At 45.8% G+C, this 19658-nt stretch overlaps 1 protein-coding gene across 3 annotated transcripts in view; it reads left to right on the plus strand.

Annotated features, from left to right (window-relative positions):
• The window catches only part of DONSON (DNA replication fork stabilization factor DONSON), a 195931-nt gene that overhangs the window by 104069 nt on the left and 72204 nt on the right, over positions 1 to 19658 (plus strand). For 2 of the 3 annotated variants that reach the window (XM_069636235.1, XM_069636237.1), the window contains exon 1: positions 15267 to 15716. The exons of the other annotated variant lie outside the window; for it this stretch is intronic. In XM_069636235.1, coding sequence (XP_069492336.1) covers positions 15327 to 15716 — 390 coding nt within the window. In that variant the 5' untranslated portion in view covers positions 15267 to 15326. Of the gene's footprint in view, positions 1 to 15266; positions 15717 to 19658 lie in introns of those variants that run through there. 3 annotated transcript variants of the gene reach the window in all.

A 19658-nucleotide genomic window follows, 5' to 3' on the forward strand; every position in this document is an offset into this window, starting at 1 on the left:
TGGGCCTCATTACGAGCATGGTAGCCGTGCCTGTATGGCAGGCACAGCTACCGCCATGCTCGCTACCGGCACCGCATCCCGCGATTGGACAATAACCAGCCCATTACGAGATGAAGGGGCTGGTATTTGCCCATTTGCGGGTGGCATAATGTGGGCTCCCGATACCCATTCTGTCCCTAGGGCACACTGGGGGTGGGGAGCATGGTTGCACCGGCACCGTTGATAACGGTGCCAGTGCAATCACGAGTTCTGCTTGCGGGTGCTGCATAGCCCACCAGGTAAGACCTGCCGCCACTATTGTAATGAGGCCCATTATCTCCCTCAGTGATAACCTTTTATATCACGGAGAGAACAACTAACTTGAGAACAGTATTGTATGAATCTTTCCCTGATCATCTTAAATTATGCCCGGTACAATGTTTATTGCCATACGAAAACATGACAAAAGACCTTCAACCCGGGGGGTGTCTCAGCTGCTCATTGTGATAAGGAGCCCCTTCGGGGCAGTAACTCCGGCAACCGAGGCAAGATGGGTGATGGTCCAAGCAGTCATTAATATAATTGATATGACACCCATTCAGTGAGAGGACCGATGGTTTCTAAGGCTTACAATGTAGGAGCTTGATTGGAAGATATTATGAAGGCAGCAGATTGGTCGGATCTTTCGACATTCAAGACTTTTGAAAAGGTTGCAACGTGGGTGGTAGGTAAGCTATGAACAAGCATAATCCGAGCCTCTGGGCCTTGATATAGAATTCAGATTTTCAGAACTACCGTTACAGAAAGTCATAACTCTATTAAAGACACAGAGGTAAAGGATTATCCCCCAAAACAATTGTGAATAATGATAATCTGATGTAATGATGATGTTATGATGTCATACTGTTATGTAAATGATAATGTGTCACAATTACCCACCTGAATAGACCAAATGTCTGCGATATGATTTTATGCTGTAGGTTCTAACATAGACAGCAAGCCGACAGGGACGTGAAAATTGGCTTTGAGGTTAAGTTCAGTTCGCGCTTACCGGTTCCGACGCATAAAGGTTTTTAGAGGACCAGCAAATGAAAGAGGATGAGTTAAGATGGTGGACAGGGTTTAAGGGACTGGTTATGTTTTAATGGACCAATAGTAATATGAACTACCAAACACTCAAAATATGTTGGGGATTGTAGTTTTATGCTTTACTGTTATATTAATTATTGTTGAAGTTTTGCTGCTCGAGAAAGTTAAGAAGAGAGAAAGCATAATCCGAGTCTCCAGGTCTTGACATAGAATTATGACTTTCTGTAACGTTGTTATTGAAAATACAGATTTTCCACACATTCGTTACAGAAAGTCATGATTCTAATAAAGACTCAGAGGCGAAGGATTATGCTCTGATCTTCTCAAGCAGCAAATACAAACAAACAATTATGAAAAACCAATAACTAATAAAAACTACAATTCCCAAGAACTGCATCGAATCTGTAGTCCATTTTTCATAAGAACATAAAACCATGTGCCTTTCACAGTCCAATCACATTATATTTCTCCACATAAACACTGCCCACTGCCGAAGTCCTTCCTCTTTCTGCTGCTGATCGAACACTGAATAACTTCTGCCCCAACCGGTAGACGACTTCTTCATTCTTTATTTTGAGCCCTCTTCAAGACGCCACTGTTTTATTCTCTGCTCCTGTCAAAAAATATAAACTCCATGAAATATCTCTTCCTGAACGGGTGGGCAATCGCATAATAACAACAGTACAGTACCATTTCCAATTATAACACTCTTTAGAATATATCTGATATCATTCATACATTACAGCGATTGAATTGGGTGGAATAATCTTTCGCCTCCGAACCTTTAATAGAATCATGACTTTCTGTAATGAATGTGTGGAAAATCTGTATTCTATGTCAAGACTCTGAGGCTCTGATTATGCTTGTTTAAAGCTTACGTACCACCAACAACGCTATCTGTTCTACTGGTCTAAAATAAAAATTCTTAAACGTTGTTTCATTAGACCAGTCTGCCGCCTTCAAAATATCCTACAGGCGAGCTCCTAGCATAAAGGCTGATGATGCCATAGCACCTATAGTAGAATGAGCTCCAAATTGTCCTATGTCAATGCCTGCCTCTGCCATCTGGTCAAAGTGGCAGTAGCTACTGCTTTAAAAGGCTTTCTGATCGCTATCAACAGCTGAGATTCCCCTGTGGGTCTCACTCTATCTGCCCTGATCTCATAAGCTTTTAGACACCTTACTGGACATAATCTGGGCTTCTCAGGGAATGCCATGTATTCTACAGTCTTAATCCCCGTCTTTGTCCTCTTTCCAATGTAGAATCTAACCCCTGTAGGCGAAAATGACTTCCTGTCTGTCTCTAACGCCTTGACCTCTGACACTCTTTTGCAAGAAATGAAACATAACAAAGTGGTTAATTTTGCCCAAAGAGCTTTCCTTGGAAGTTCCTTGTTGTCCGGCCAGGACTCAACATCCTTAAGACTACACTCACATACCAAAGCCGTGAATACCTAGATGTTGGGGGTCTCGTGCACCTGACACCTTTTAATAATCTGCATATCAATGGATGCTCACCTATTGGCTTTCCCTCTACATACTTGTGACCTGCAGATATCGCTGATCTGTACATGTTAATTATCCTGTATTCCTTAGCCTGTGCTGCTTCTCCTGCTAGGAAATTCACTACATGAATTACATCCATTCGTATGGGATTAACTTCCCTCTCCATACACCAATTGGTCCATTTTCGCCATGCCACTCTGTAGGCCTTCCCGGTCCCAGGGGCCCATGATTCTCAGATAAATTCTTGAGCTGTCCCCGAAAGACCTGGCTTGGCCCAGGCTTTCCTGAAATCGCCCATGCTTCAATTTCAAGTTCCCTGCCTTTACCAGCGGATGCAACTCTTCCGTTGGACTCAAGACTAAGGGCCTCATTACGAGTTTGGCAGCTGCCGCCAAACCGGGCTCCTTTACCGGGTTCCCTGAATAGGGAATTACCGGGCTGGTAATTCCTCCCTCATGGAACCCGGGCCCGGACCTTCACCATTGCCATTTGAGCCCACATAGGGCTCAATGGGAGAGGGCGCTAACAACGGGCCGATTACGACCGGCCCGTTGTTAGCTCCCTCTTCCCCTCGCAGGACCCGGTAAGGGGACCTCGTAATCGTGCGGAATGGTGTTAACGGGTCCGCATCCATTAGCGGAATCCGTTAACACATTCTGCACGAGTCGTAATGAGGCCCTATGTCTTGTCTGTGTGGCAATAGAATTGGATAATCGTATGACATCTCTAGTAGGTCTGGGATCCATGCCTGACTCCTCCAATCGGGTGTCACTAAAATCACTGTTGCTTCCTGTCTCCTGACCTGCGCCAGAGTACGTGCTATCATGGCGAAAGGAGGGAAAGCGTATTCCTTTGCTGGTCCCCATACCTGGAGAAATGCATCCATTGCCGTCACTTCCGGGTCTGGTCACCAGCTGAAAAATCTGGAGATCTTCTTGTTCAATCTCGAAGCAAACATATCCATCTGACACAGACCTCTCCGATGCATGATCTCCTGGAACACAGTCTCCTCCAGCTGCCAATCGCTGGAGTCCCTCAGGTGTCTCGAATTGCAGTCCACCACCTGGTTGTGTTTCCCCGGCAGATGTTCTGCCTTCATGCGTACTCCTCTCTGGAGACATAGGTGCCAAAACTCTTTGGCTATCTCTGCCAACATCTTGGATCTCGTCCCACCCAGTCGGTTTAGGTACCTGACTGCTGAAATGTTGTCCATCTTGAGTAATATGGCACATCATCGCTCCTTCTTGTGTCCAGCAACGGACTGAGAAGGATCCTGCTAGGAGTTCGAAGCAATTGATATGTAGGTCCAATTCCTCTTTTGACCATCTCCCCCCCGGTCAACTGATCGCAGCACCTGGGAAGGAGCCAAATATCACCTTGCCATTCCATGCCTCCATGTGGTAATACCACCATTCTAGATCCGTTCTCGCTTCCTGAGACATGAGCACTTTCTGTTCGTAAGCTAGGCATTTCCTGATATGCTCTGCAATGCTCTGTAAAGTAGAGGTCCTGGAAAAATTGCTTTTATCGATGATGACAGACGCCCTACCAATCTCGCTATCTCCCTCAGAGAAATCATCTGTCTTGTCATCAAGCTCTTTATTTCTTTCTTGATGGAGTTCACCTTCTCCAAAGGTAGTCCGAGTGTGCCCTGAACTGTTTCTATGATGAACCCCAGAAATTCCATCAACTGGGCTGGTTCCAGTTTTGATTTTTCCCAGTTTATTAAAAATCCCAACTGTTGTAGTAAATCTGTTGTTTTCTGAATTCGCTCCCCCATAATCTCTCTGTCCAGCACATCGGGCAGATATCGTCCAGGTATATAATCAATCTGATTCCCTGATCTCTGAGGTGATCTACCACTGGTTTCAATAGTTTGGTGAAGCACCAGGGAGCTGATGCTAGACCGAACTGTAGGCATGTGAATTCCCATTTCTCTCCCTTCCAGAGGAACTGTAGTAGTCTCCTCTGGTCCTGCTGAATCGGAAGTGTTAGATAGGGGTCCCTGAGGTCTATTCTCACTAACCAATCCCCTCTCTGTAGGATGTCCCTTAAAAGGTGAATCCCTTCTATTTTGAAGTGTCTGTATATGAGAAAATAATTTAGACCTGTGAGGTTTATCACTGGTCTTACTTTGTGCTTGCCTTTTACTAAAACAGGTTGCTTATAAAAACCTTTCTGTCCATCTGTGGTTGGACTGATTGCCTTTTTTATTTTCAGCAACTCTATTTCTTTGTCTAACAGATCTTTGTCCTGCTTGCTGAACCTTATCTGTTTGGGTATAGCTTCCTGTAACGGTTCTTGGCAGAAATCTAACTGAAACCCTTGAACCGTCTGTTAGGGAGAATTCTCATAAATGGCTGATTTCCCTTATCTAATGAGTCCCTCAGCAGGTTTGCTGGATTTCTAGGATTTATTTTTCTCACCTGGTAAGAGTGTGAACCTTTTTCCCACTCTCACATGTCATGTGTTTTACTGTGTGTGTTATCACTTTTTGTGTGATCTTGAGCCCCGGAGCCTCACCTACTCCATGGCCTCATATTTTTCATGCGTGTTACACAGCACCTTCAGTGCAGTGACACAGGGTTGTCTTTAAGACTTTCCCCTGACTCCATTTTCTGGGGCTGACTACTGTCCCTCAGAAGTTAAAGTTGCCATTAAGCCATTCACTTTATTTTTGTCACTTTAAACCACAGACCCAGTACACCCCATCTTACATGGAGTATTGGAAAGGGTTAACTCTTATCCCTTTTTGTCTGTGTCTCTTGGAGCATTGTTTTGCTCCCTTTACTTTAAGACTTGGCTGGTGGCAGTGGTAACTACCCTAACTTTTCTACCGCGATTATCTTATATAAACGTGGTATTGTTTTAGGCTATTATATTAGCCTCGAACAGAAACCCGCTTGACCAAACACATTTTATTTTGGCTTCGGCTGGGTTTATTCACCATTTCTTTATTTATGTTAGGGTCTTTCTCGTGTTTTTCCTTGCGCGCCAAACCGGGGATGATTCCTTTGTTCGCTGTCTTTTCGCGGGCTTCTGCACAGAAGCCCTCCTTAAGGTGCCTGAAAGTCTAGGTAGGCATGATGTGAGGGAGGGATCTTCGGACCCCTGCCATGGGTTCCCTTGGTAACCCAAGTCGCACTCCTGTTTGATTGGCTGAGGGGACTGTCCTTGCCAGGACAGCCACCCTGCTGTGTGATTGCCAGCTAGGCTGTTTGAATGGGGGAAAACTGCATAAAAAGTAGGTCTCTGGGATTGGAAAGGCAGAGTCACCACTGGAACGAAAGAACCAACGAGGAGCTGGCAGAAGAGGACCCCTACAACGACTGAACCGTCCGGTGAAGCCCTGCTGCAGGTCCGAATCTTCAGCATCCGACGACAGAGAAGATCCTCCAGGAAACTTCTACCCTTGAGCTGGTGGGACCAACCAGTTTTCCCAAACTACAAGCCAGGACCCCTCCTCTGGTTGAATTCGCTGTACAGAGCTACAGTGGGCCGGATAGCCAGGAAAGGTCGGACCCTGCTTGGGTTTTAAGGAGCGCACCTTTTATTTGTTGTTTTGCTCTGCTGCTGGCTTCTTCCCTGGGTGGCGCAGGACCCTCCAGTCTTCCTACTTCATATCAGTCTGACAGTCGCTTCAGGAACCGTGAGCCTGCAGGAACCACCAGGAACGTCTGCCTCGGCTACAGCTCCCTCTCCGTTTTAAGGTACTGTGCAAATCCGGTTGTCAGTTTCGTTCAACTGAGGTGGAAGTGTTTGAAATCTTTCTACAAACCGAGGGCTTGTCCTTCTCTTCTCTTTGAACTAACTCTTCTATCAACCAACCTCGTCCGGAATCCGTGCCACAAACTTTACTGCGAACTACCCTGAACTGTGTGATCTTGAGCAAAAGACTTTTGACCCATTGACTTTGGCCCTAAACCTTTTCTATCTGATGCTATCACTGTAGTTCCTCTTGTTCAATTGCCCTGAGTACTCACTTGTTGATGTGACTTAATTTCTATTAACGTTGTCTTTTCCTCCCTTTTTAAATTGCTGGAGTGCCATTTTGCTCCCGCTTTATTTTGTGAGCTTATCTTGTCTGGAATTTAAGGGAAGTGGTGTGGTGTATTAAGAGAATGATTTTTAAACTGCTTATAATAGTGTAATGTTATACAACTGAAGAGTGAAATAAATGTATATTCTTTTACTTGAAAACCTTGAGTGAGTGTTTGCCTAAATCATAGTGATTGCTGTCCTTTGTGTAACTATTTGATACTGCTCACTTACTCTTGAGATAAGTCTGGCTGCTCCGCTACTGCTACCACTTTAACTGTGTAGTACAGGCTTGTACCAAAGGTGAAATTGTACTGTCACTTGTAGTCTTAATTGTGTGTGGTGTTCCCAAAGGGTACTGCATATAATTCTGTCTAACACCGTCTGCATCACCCATGCATCTGAAGATATCTCCCCCCATTTTTCTATGTGCAGTCTCACTCTCCCTCCTACTGGAGGATGTCTGTTTCCACCACTCTTGCCAGCGCTGTGTCTTTTCTTACCTGTGGCATTCTGGTGTTGTTGCCTGCCGCTGCCTCTCCAGCCTCTACCCCTGTTTTTTCCTGTGAAGGGAAAGAAAGGGTGCGCCCTTCGGTCCTCCTGTTCTTTCCCGTGGTATCTGTCACTGTAGGACCTTTTATATTGGTACCGGCTGGACGAGCGGCCCTTTCCTCGTCCAGCCCTGTCAAAAACCTTTCTTCCGAAAACCTTTTAGAGTGATGCCTGAGCCTTATCCATGGATGCATAGGTATTGGTGAATTTGGCCATGTCTTTTATGAACAAATCACCAAATAGTTTCCCTTTAGCTGCCGCCGCTTGCTCCGGTGAGGCCAATTCTCCTAGTCTGGAGTCCATCTTCATCAGAATGGATCGCCTTCTCTCCGTCGCTAATGCTGTATTAGCATTCCCCACCAAGCAAAGAGCTCTCTGTGCCCATCCAGCAATGATCTCTGGATCAATGGCTTCCTTCTTCAGCTTGGGCTCCTCCGCAAGTTGCCATATCCTTGCGATAGGGCCCAGCATGTCTAATACCTTGTCTTGGCATGATCTCCAAGACCTGTCTATTCCTTTCTTCACATCTCTGCCGTACCTCCCCAGGAACGTTAAAATTCTTTCATCAATCTCTGGCGTGTCTGCTACTCCGTCCGGTACTCTAGGCCTGGGACATTCAGCCCTCAGGTTATTTCTGGCCGTTTTGCTCAGCGGTGTCCTGAGCCTTTTCCTTATGTATTCTGTTATGTTCTCTGGGTGCTCCCATTCATTCGACCTCAGGTGCAGCAGCTCATCCGGGTCGAATTTGTCTCTTTGAGACTCTTCATCCTCCCTCCTGTCTCTTTTGTTTCTGGGCTCCCGCCCTTCGCTTTCTGAGGAGGTTGGATCTCCTGACCCACTATGCTCGTCAGATTTACTACTGCTCCTGCAGTCTTCATCAGATGACTCATCTGAGCTAAAATCATACTTATCTCGAGACCTTGCCTTCCTCTTGTCAGATTTGTATCTGTGCGGTGAACCAGGGGGGGTCTGGGTGCTACGTGCCCTGCAGGTCTTTCTCTTACTACCCCCACTGTGCCTGCTGCTTTGTTCATGTCTTTGATACTCTGAGACAAAGCAGCCAGGTCTTGCATTACGCCCCTTTCCTCTCTAAGGGGTCTGCTGGCACTATTCATCCTCTGCACTTACTGGCTCATACGTAGACCATAAACGTGTGGTCCCTCTGAATCTTCAGAGTATCCACTCATTATGCAGCTGTGCCGTGTAATTATTTAGCGCAGCTTTCTTGGGTTGCCCCCGTCAATCTGAATTCACTTTTCTTTGTAGCTTGGCGGGTCTCTTTCTAACTCTGCAGTTTTGCTTGGGACTGTGCCTGTCTTTATGAGATTATTATAATACTCATTAATATATTTAAATGTTCCTTAATGTGCTATACCTCCTGGTTTTGGCAGATATGAGGGGTCTGATAACAGTTTATCTTGGGACTGTGCCCATAAATTTACTGACTTGCAGTTGTGGCTGTATTGTGCCTGCGGTGCTGCTTCTTGGCCACCAGGTGGCACCTGTTGACTTCTCTCAGCTCTGCATGCCGGTTGATTCTATGTCAAGACCGGAGGCTCGGATTATGCTTTCTCTTCATCTTTACTCCCAGCAGCAAAGAACAAACAAATATGTAAATACCATACAAATACCAAGAAAAAACTACAATAACCATGAGATTTTTCGGATTTTGTAGTCCATCGCTACAGGTCCTCAAACTGACCACGTGTCCAAACAATAACCAATAGAAACTAAGTCCTCCAATAAAAACTCTTATCCTTTCTCTATTCTCCCTCTTTCTTTGCTGCTCGGCAGCGAGTTAAGTACTTTTTTCTTCTTATTTACATAGAATGTTGGATCTGTGTTTATAATGGTGTATTGAACTTCAGGAACTGTAATGTAACGTGCCTGTAGGCGAAACATATCCGCAGCTTCTCAGAACCGTCGGAGAGGGCACTGCGGTACGGAGGAAGGAGCGCGACGGGACCGCGTAGTTCCGGCGCTCATTTCCTCCGTGCCGAACGTATTGGAAGGAGTGTCGCAGACAGAGTCGGTGTGATTTTGAACTTTTAATCCGTTAAGGAATTCAATTATTTTAACATAACGTTACGCATCGTTCATACGATCGTAGCGTCCTGCTTTCAGGAGTACTACAGCGCCCCTGCAGGCAATCAGTGATACTGCAGTCATACGGGCACAGTCCCAGGTAAAACCTGTCATTGGATATTATTATATCTATTAATATATATTCAGAACCTGGGAATTTACTAATTCGGACAGATATTTGGCTCTCTGTACTGAGAGGGTTGTTTAATCCCTGGTATACACATATTTATTGTTTTTGATATTTCCCCAGGGCCTGAGAATAATGAGTTCCTCCAGTGATGAGGGGAGGGCTAGTGTTAGCCAAAAGAGGAGCCACACAGCCATGACAGATGTCCTTCACAAAGCCCTGGGGGCTTCTTTGGGACATGATCCTCAGCAGAGAGCGCTGATGGAGGATTGGCTCCGTTTTTCTCAGGGCCTGGAGGAGGTCAAGGGGCTGAAAGCTCAAATGAAGTCCAAAGGGGGCAGTAAAGCAGCCCGTAGGACGGAGGAAGCCCACACCCCCCGGGCACTCCACCAGTAAAGAAAGGTGGAAAGAGGAAAAGGAAAAGTAAAGCGGTGCCTAGCAGGGGACGAGAATCATCTCATACCTCAGATGAAAGTGAGAAGGAGTGGGAAGAGGAGTACCCCGATGAGGAGGAGGTACTATCGATATCCTCTTCAGGCGAAGAAAGCCATGAGGCGATAAAGAAAAGGAAAAATGAGGAGACAGAGGGGACGGTGCGGATGATGAGGATTTTGACCCAGAAGCACTGATTCATCCCAGATCATCAGAATGGGAACCCCCCAAAAGGATTGCGTCATATTTAAAGAAACGCCTGAGGGCGCCGCTAGCCAAAGAGGCTAGAAGCAGAATGAGGGCGGAATGCCCCAGACCACTCCTTCCTGAAGGGGCAGCTGATACGCCAGTGATTGACGAAAAAATGATTACCTTCATGGGTAAATTCACAAAAGATGTGAGGAAAGGCCTTGATAGATCATGGCGATCCTGTCAGGATAAGATGCTGGATGTGACGGGGCCCCTCACAAAGATCCTCCAGATGGGAGAGGACGCGAAGGTAAAAGGGGAGCCGATAGACCCGGCAATCCTCATAGGATGGGCCCAAAGGGCGATATGCATGTTGGGTAATGCTAATCATGCTATAACCACTGAAAGGAGGAGATCTTTGCTGGTCAAGATCGACCCAAAATTGAGTGAATTAGCATCCTCTGATTCAGCCTCTTCAGCTAAAGGAAAGTTATTTGGAGACTCCTTCATCAAGGAACTCACCAGTTTTGTGAACTCTTACGCAGCCTTGGATAAGGCGCAAGCATCCTTTAAGAGAGTCTTCGGGAGACAGATTTTTGGACGGGCCAGCAGAGGCAGGGGTCGCTCGGCTGGCCGGTACCAATTCAACCGATCCTTTCAAGATAGAGCAAATTGGCGCGATCAAGAAGAGCGCAGACAAACGCCTTTCTTCCCATCGAGGAGTAGAGGAAGAGGCAGAATCTGGCGAGGGGAGCGTCAGCAAAATAACACAGGTGAGATTGCCATATGCAATTCCGGTGACCCCAGATGTAGGGGGGAGGACCGCTCAATTTTTAGAAAATTGGTTGAGCATTTCAGGGGATCCCTGGGTGATTCAGACTGCTCAAGGTTTTTATATAGATTTTATAGAAACTCCTTATCAGAGAGAACCGCCAAGAGGCTTAGAAATGAACAGAGAAGACAAGGCTCTACTGGAAAGGGAGTTAAGGGATTTAGAAAGCAAAAGAGCTATTCGACCCGCTGCAGTTCAGGTAGGAGGTTACATAAGCAATATGTTCATAGTAAAAGGAAGACACAAGACGAGACCGATCATAAATCTGAGAGGTCTAAACGGTTATGTGGTATACAGACATTTCAAGATGGAAGGGATACATCTGTTGAGAGATACCCTTATTCAGGGAGATTGGTTGGCCAGAATAGATTTGAAAGATGCATACCTTACCATCCCCATCGCAGAAGAGCACTGCAGATTTCTAAGGTTCTTTTGGGAGAGAACGATCTGGGAATTTCGATGTCTACCCTTCGGCCTGGCATCAGCACCGTGGTGTTTTACCAAAATGATGAAACCCGTGGTATCTCATCTCAGGGCTCAGGGGATAAGACTGATAATTTATCTGGACGACATATGCCTAATGTGTCAAGAGAAGGAAATGTTGATAGAGCAGATTCAGATAACAATAGAGGTGTTAGAGAGTCTGGGGTTCCTGATAAATTGGGAGAAGTCCAGTATAGTTCCTGTTCAGTCAATAGAGTTTCTGGGTTTCATAGTGGACTTGATGCAGGGAACCCTCAGTTTACCTATTCCCAAGGTGAACGACATCAAGAAACAACTGAGACATACTCTAGCGAAAGGAGAAATGTCGTTGAGGGACATGGCGAGATTGGTGGGCCGACTAGCGGCATCAATTCAAGCAATTTTTCCAGGCCCTTTGCATTACAGGGCACTCCAGAGGTTGAAGATATCTCACCTCAGGAGGGGCGTTTCGTACGAATCAAAGGTGAATATTTCACAGGAAGTGAGAGAGGAGCTAGAATGGTGGCTCTTTCATATGGATGCATGGAACGGGAGAGCCATATTTGTTTCATCCCCGGACCTCATTATCGGGTCCGACGCCAGCAGATGGGGCTGGGGAGCTCGATGTGGGAACATGGCCACAGGAGGCAGGTGGTCGGACCAGGAGACGAGACTCCACATAAACTGCCTGGAGTTGTTTGGCGGGGTCCTTTGCAGTGAGATGCTGGACTCAGGAGAAAGCACATTGTTGCGTTTTGTTAAAGATGGACAATGTCTCTGCAGTCAGGTACATCAACAGACTGGTGGGGACGAGGTCCAAGTTATTGGCGGAATTGGCGAAAGAATTTTGGGAACTCTGTCTGGAGAGAAGAGTTTCGGTGACGGCAGAGTATCTGCCGGGGCAGTTGAATGAGGTGGCCGATTGGAACTCGAGATACCTCAGAGACGCCAGTGATTGGAAGCTGGACGAGGTAGTATTCCAGGAAATTATGACACGTTGGGGTCCTTGCCAGGTCGATCTGTTTGCTTCAAGGCTAACCAGACAGCTTCCTCGGTTCTTCAGCTGGAGACCGGATCCTGAGGCGGAGGCGACAGATGACTTCCTCCAATCCTGGGAACACCAGAAATATTACGTGTTTCCCCTTTCTCGATGATAGCGAGGACGCTAGCGCAGGTGAGACGTCAAAAAGCATCCATAATTCTAATCACGCCGGACTGGAAGGGACAGGCATGGTTCCCCAGTCGATTGGAAATGACATATCACAACTCAGTACTTCTACCAGACACATAATTTATCATTCGAGATCCCAGAGAGGGCAGTCATCCAATGGTGAGATCAGGAGGACTCAAGTTAGTGGCTTGGGCGATTTCAGGAGATCTTGGGCTAGGCCAGGATTATCGAATGAGGCTGAGAACATCATTAATTAATCATTGGCCCAAGGGACTCACAAAGCTTATAGATCAGCATGGGATAAATGGTATAGCTGGTGTATGGAAAGGGGTTTTCATCCCAATAGAGCAGATGTAGTGCATGTAGCCAATTTTTTAGCTCAAATGGCAGCGCAGGGAAAAGCATATAGGACGATCAACACAGCCAGGTCTGCGATATCTGCGGGACACCCTAGAGTAGAGGGTTTAGCGATTGGAGAACACCCTTTGATCTGTAGATTGTTAAGGGGAATAAAGATGTTGAGACCACCTAGTGTTAAATATAATCAGTCGTGGGATGTAGATAAAGTTTTGAAACTGTTTTTATCGTGGCCGGATAATCAGGATTTGTCCCGGAAAGCGATTTCGGGCAAATTAGCTATGCTTTTATGTCTCTTAGAATTCAAGAGATCATCTGATGTTAGAGTGTTGGAGGTTGATAGGAAGAGTGTATCTCCGAATGGGGTGACTTTTCTTATAACAAAAAGGACCAAAACTGGTTTGAGATCTATTTCCTGAGTCTTTTCCGGCCCAACCGAAAATTGTGTCCAGTCAGGTGTATAGAGGCTTACGAGGAGATGACGAGGGAGGTTAGACCCCCGGGAGTGTCTCAATTGTTGATAGGGATTTGCAAACCGTATGAAGCGATTGTACCGGCCACTATTGCTAGATGGCTTAGATGGGTGATGGTTCAAGCGGGCATAGATGTTGAGAGGTATGGCGCCCATTCAGCGAGTGGAGCGATGGCTACTAAAGCTTATAACATAGGAGCTAGGGTAGAGGATATTATGAGAGCTGCAGATTGGTCGAATGAATCGACATTTAAAACTTTCTATTTTAAACCCATGGAAAGTGCGTCATCGTTGGTGGTAAGTAAGCTTTGAACAAGCATAATCCGAGCCTCCGGTCTTGACATAGAATTCAGATTTTACACACATTCGTTACAGAAAGTCATAATTCTATTAAAGACACGGAGGCGAAGGATTATCCCGCCCTATCAATCGTATAAATGTGTAATTGATATTTATCATGTTATGTTGATCTATGTTCTGCTTATGAAGAGATATTTGCACTATTGATAATATTTCTTGAAGATATGGTTCATAGTGTTTATGTATACGATTGCCCACCCTTATATCAGCCTATAGTCACCTTTGGTAAATGTATTTTTCTGTAGGAGGAACATCGGATAACAAGCAAACCGGGGTCTGAGACAAGACAAATTTCGAAGGAGTACTGAACACACCCTTGCAGGATCAAAGAAAGAGGGAGAATAGAGAAAGGACAAGAGTTTTTATTGGAGGACTTAGTTTCTATTGGTTATTGTTTGGACACTGGTCAGTTTGAGGACCTGTAGCGATGGACTACAAAATCCGAAAAATCTCATGGTTATTGTAGTTTTTTCTTGGTTTTTGTATGGTATTTACATATTTGTTTTTTCGTTGCTGCTGGGAGTAAAGATGAAGAGAAAGCCTAATCCTTGCCTCTGTGTCTTTAATAGAATTATGACTTTCTGTAGAATGTGTGGAAAATCTGAATTTCACCATAATAACATGTGTAATGTGGATCTGATAATTATATGAGCTTTGGTGTTGAAATAATGTTGGGAAGGCGCTCGTACATTTCACCTCCTACTCTCTCTCCCATGGATGTTCGCATACATGCCAACCCTCCCGGTAATAATGAGAACCTCAATGCAATCCTTTGGTAAAAATACATTTTCCCGATTGCTGAGATAGAAATCTCCCTCTCGGGGGCTCCCGCATATTGGCATGTCTATGTTCGTACAAAGTGAATGGGCGTATGAAGGACTTGGCGGGTGATTCATCTGCTTTCAAGGCGGGTGACACCCGCCAAAAGCGGGTGAGTTGAGAGCTATGTACCGTACTGGTGCCGTGCTGTTACAAACTTCTGTGGAAAAGTGCCTCCTAACGAGGCATGCGAAACGCTGGAGCTTAAAGTCCCGTTGGGCCCCTGTCACTGATGCGGATATGCTCCACTGTGTCTCGCTAGACACGCTAAGCGTTTCAAAACACTATTCTTCCTGCACGAGTAAACTTACATCCATAAAACATTCACACAGTAAGTATATATAGTCTGTAAAAATAAAAGGTACTTAGCAAAGAAAGAGGAAGGACTTTGGGGTGGGGTGGGTTTATGAGGAGAAATATAATGTGATTGGACTGAGAAAGGCACATCGTTTTATGGATTTATGAAAAACGGACTACAGATTTGCCGCAGTTCTTGGGAATTGTAGTTTTTATTAGTTATTAGTTTTTCATAATTGTTTGTTAGTATTTGCTGCTCGAGAAGTAAAGAGAAGATCAGAGCATAATTAGAGCCTCTGAGTTTTGACATAGAATCTGCATTACTTCTTAGTATTTTCAGATTGGGGAAGCTCCCCTATCTTTAACCTGTTTTACAGGGCCAACGTAACATTTTACAAATGGCCGCGATGTATGCAAACGGGATATCCTTCAGGCCCTCTTTTTGTTTCTATCGGAAAACAAGTCCACGCGCTCTCTATTGGTTGATGATTTCAGTACACAAAGCCAACTCGGCGCAAGCGCGTTGTTTCAAAACAGCCGGTTTCCCGCCACCTTTGCAATGTCGGACACACTGCCTGGTTATTCCCCAAGTTTTAAGAAGCCATCAGATATCTTGAAGCTTAGGCGGCGAAGCCGGCAGGGACAGAACAGCGTAGACAACCCACCAATTCCCGGCGTGCGTCCATACAGCCCGGGCCCAGCGCGCTCTCCCCGTAGCCTGAAGCGCAGAAACCCTTTTGCCAGTCTCGAGAACACAGTTTGTAGCCCGGGTAAGAGGAGGACTCTGTCCGGCCAAGGGGAGTGTGGTGAACGCATTTCCTCACCTGCCAGGGGATGTGGGCTGGCGCGCCTGGATGGGCTTAAGACTCCCCCCAGGGAGGAGAAGCCGGAACTGCGTGCATGGGAACGAACGGCTCCACCAGCCGCTTGCAAGAACCTGAGGCAGCAGGTGAGCTTATTAGTCATTTTAAAGGCTTATATATAATATTTCAAAAAACACATTTGTACATGATATGAGAGAACACGGTAGCGGTTCGTAATAGTCTTTATTTACACTTAGTGCATTTAGTTCTGGTTGTTTGAACAGCATGTATCAAGTAGACCCCATGTCTGAGAAAGTTGCAACTTGTGGGAAGTTACCTCAACAATGTATGCCAATGCTGTCTCTTGTTGTGCCCAAAGAAAATTCTTACTCTTGTCCAAAGGATATATGCTGAATTAAAATCTTTTTTTCTGCACATACTCTTAAATAGCTAATTTTGATATATAAAACTAGAATTAATGTTCAAATAGCTAAATGATGAACACAACCAAGTGAAACTCAAATGTATTGGGACGTGCACAGAAACCAAATACAATGGAAAAAATCATGACAGTAATTGTTCACACACTGGAAAATGTTTTCCCTATGAGATAGTCACAAAGAAAACAATATTTAACAATGTGTGTGCATTAACGCTGACTGCATAATGTGATAAATACTTTTGTCAGTTACCTGTTTCTACGAAGCTGTCTGAAATACATTTGTGCAAAATCATAAGACAAACTGAACTCTAGTTTTTTTCTTATGGGAGTGGTGTTCCATGGCTCCCATCCTTCTTTAGAATCAATTAACCAGTACCATCATATTTTAAATACGAAATAAACCCGTACCATCCTATTTTAAATATGAAATCATGTTTAGGGCTATTTTTATTTGCCACTTTTATATATGTTTAGTTAACAAGGAATGTTGCATAAACGGGGACCTACAGTTTCCAAATGTCCTCGACGGGAACGGAGTGTGAAGTGAAATATCTTTGACTGGTATATTTAGAAAATTGTTACGTCAAATTGCCACTTCTGGTATAAAGTTAACTCTAGTTGAGGATCTGCAACCTGTGGCTTCAGTTGTTTTGGACTACAACTCCCATCATCTATAGACGACTTGGTCAATCCTGGGGTTAAGGGAGTTGTACTCCAAAACATCTACAGAGCCACATGTTGCAGAGCCACAGGTTGCAGACCCCTGCTCTAATTGGAACTGGGTACCTTGCAACAGTAAAAAATAGTTCCCGTCACAAAGGCTTTGCCACTGTAAAATGTATTCATGCTGCTAATAGTCCCATTGAGGGGAGAATGTTGAAGAGAGTGAGTGTTGGAGCGGAATTGTTCATGCTGCATTTGCTACACCTAGAAAACAAACCACTAGTGCCTCTTGAACGAGGGAGATTTTGTCTAAGGTTTGTAAAACCTAAACCCTTGTCCCAGGGTGTGCCTGAGTAAGGTCATGTTTTCATGTTTTTCAGGCCACACAAATGGAGGTTTACACCATAAGAGGTAATGGCTACCTATTTGCACCCCCCTTTCAAATGATCCTGGTTTTGCATATTGCATGCTGGCACTTGTAGTAGGGGTTTGTTACTTAGCTACAAAAGACCCTGGGAGATTTATCATGTTTTAAAAATAATTCTCTGGTTCAGCTGTAATCCCTGATGTACAACCAAGGTTTGTGTGGTATGTTCCATGGTTTTGTGGAATATTCCCAATGAAAAAGAAACTCTATTGATGTGATCAATATTAATGTCAACATGTCTATCACAATGGGTGGAATAAAACACAGCTTCTGAGTAAGTTCCGGAAGGGCCATAGTACGATAAACAACTTGATTGATCTTTTATTTCTATCGCTCTCATACACAAGTTTTTCAGAGCGTGACAAGGGAACAAGGGAGAACAAAAACAACGATCTTACTAGGCCCGGTGACATTGAGAACGTGCAAGTGCAGTGTAGAGGGAGAAGGGGGTGAAGTGCATGGAAGGGGGAACAAAAGGAGAGTGCGGAGCGAGAAGGAAAAAACTAAAATAAATAAAAAGGCAAACAATGGAAGTGCAGCCAGCAAGTGGCAAGTGCTGGGTTTATGGCAGCAGGCCATGTAGGTCTGAAAGTGCAGGAAGAAAAAGGGAGGGCTGTATGGGTACAGATACAGACCCCAGTTCAGGGGGTGGCCCGCAGGCAGTGCGTGAGGGTGGCAAGATGAGCAGGTACCAGGGCCCAGAGGACAGAGGGTGGCCAGGTGCATGGTGTCGAGGGAGAGTAGAATCAACCGGGGAGAGGGGAGGAGAAGGCAGAAGCAAAGGGGAAGGTTTTTAGGTGCTTCCAGAACCGGAGATGGTTCTCCTCAAGTTTTAGAGTGGCAGGGAGGCTGTTCCAGAGGGAGGCCCCAGCCGAAGATGGAGATCTACCTCCAGCTCGTTTCTTTGAGAAACGACTGACCCTGAGGGAGGTAGAGGAGCGGAGTGCTCGAGATGGGAGGTATTTGCGGAGGGATAGCTGAAGGTATGTTGGACCCAGGCCCCAGGAAGCCTTGTGGATAATGCAGACTGTTTTGAATTTAATCCTTGCATCCACTGGGAGCCAATGGAGAGATTTCAGAGCTGGAGAGATACGATCCCAGGGCTTGAGGCCAAGGACAAGCCTTGCAGTCCACTTCTGGATAAGTTGTAAAGGGCGTAGAGTAGAGGCAGGTAGATTAAGAAAGATGCTGTTGCAATAGTCCAACTTGGAGAGAACCAGAGTTTGGGAGACAGTGAAATTCTGGCGTAATGAGAGGAAAGGAAGAATACCTCTGAGGAGGTGCAGTAGGAGGTTTGACTTTTTTGATACATCAGCGATGTGGGCGGAGAAGGAGAGTGTGGAATCAAAGGTGACACCAAGGTTCTTGGCCTCGCAGGTGGGGTTAGGAGGAGGGCCAAGGGAGGCCGGGCAGAGTGAGGGGAAAGGAAGGTGATGGTGTGCCAATGAGGAGGATCTCTGTTTTGCTGGCATTAAGACAAAGATCGTTGGCGGCACACCAATCTTGGAAGGCAATCAGTAATGAGAGAGGTGGAGGAGGTGGCCAAGGGCAGCCTGAAAATGAGTTGTCGGCTGCGTTGCACTGGAAGTTTGAGCAGAAAATGGCAATACAGCGGGCGAGAGTTGCCAGGTATTGGTTGAAAAGCCAGGGCGAGAGGTTGGACCCCTGGGGAACACCACAGGTGGAGAGGAAGACGGTTGATAGGAAGGACCTGGGAGGGTCGATCAGAGAGGAAAAAGGTAAGCCAGGCCAGAGCCTGATCGGTGATGCCCAAGTTATCCCGGAGACGGTTGAGCAGGATGGTATGGTTGACCGTGTTGCAGGCAGAGGAGAGATCAAGTAGGATGAGAACAGAGGGAAGGAATGCTAGAGTCAAGGTTGGAAAGCTTCACGGATGTCCAGGAGAGCAGTTTCCATGCTTCTGCCAGATCTGAAGCCAGACTGATGGTCATGGAGACAGCCAACAGAATCAGAATGAAGGATTAGCTGAGAGATGGCCAGCTTTTCAAGGAGTTTGCCTAAGAAGGGGGTAATGGAAATCGGGTGATAGTTGGCTGGACAAGAGGGATCCGCTGTGGGTTTCTTGAGGAGAGGATGCAGAAGGGAGTGCTTAAGAGGGGAGGGGAAGGATCCTGAGGCAAAGGAGTGGTTGCAAAGTCGGCAAGGGCCGGAGCGAGGATATCAATGTGGTCCTTGAGAGTTTGAGGAACAGGGATGAACCGGTTTGACGAGGCTTATGTGCCCTTCATTACCTGTTTGAAACCTACAGGGAACCTGCCTGGGGAAACTGTATCTATACTTTATAGACTACTCAAAGGCTTTTGATTCAGTGTCTCGTCTATTATTGTGGCACAAGCTAAAGAAAACTGGGATTTGGATCCTACAATCCCGTACTTAATACAGTCTTTGTATAGTGACTAAAGTGTCCGCCTGCATCAGGAGGGTGTTCTCTCCCGACAGATTAGTACCAACCGGGGATTGACGCAAGGGTGCGTCTTGGCACATCTGCTATTCAACCTCTATATTTCTGACATGGACAGCTCCCTTGGCTTGGTG

This window comes from Ambystoma mexicanum, chromosome 7p (genome assembly GCF_040938575.1).
Source record: "Ambystoma mexicanum isolate Mex_15411 chromosome 7p, UKY_AmexF1_1, whole genome shotgun sequence".
In the NCBI taxonomy this organism is placed as follows: Eukaryota; Metazoa; Chordata; class Amphibia; order Caudata; family Ambystomatidae; genus Ambystoma; species Ambystoma mexicanum.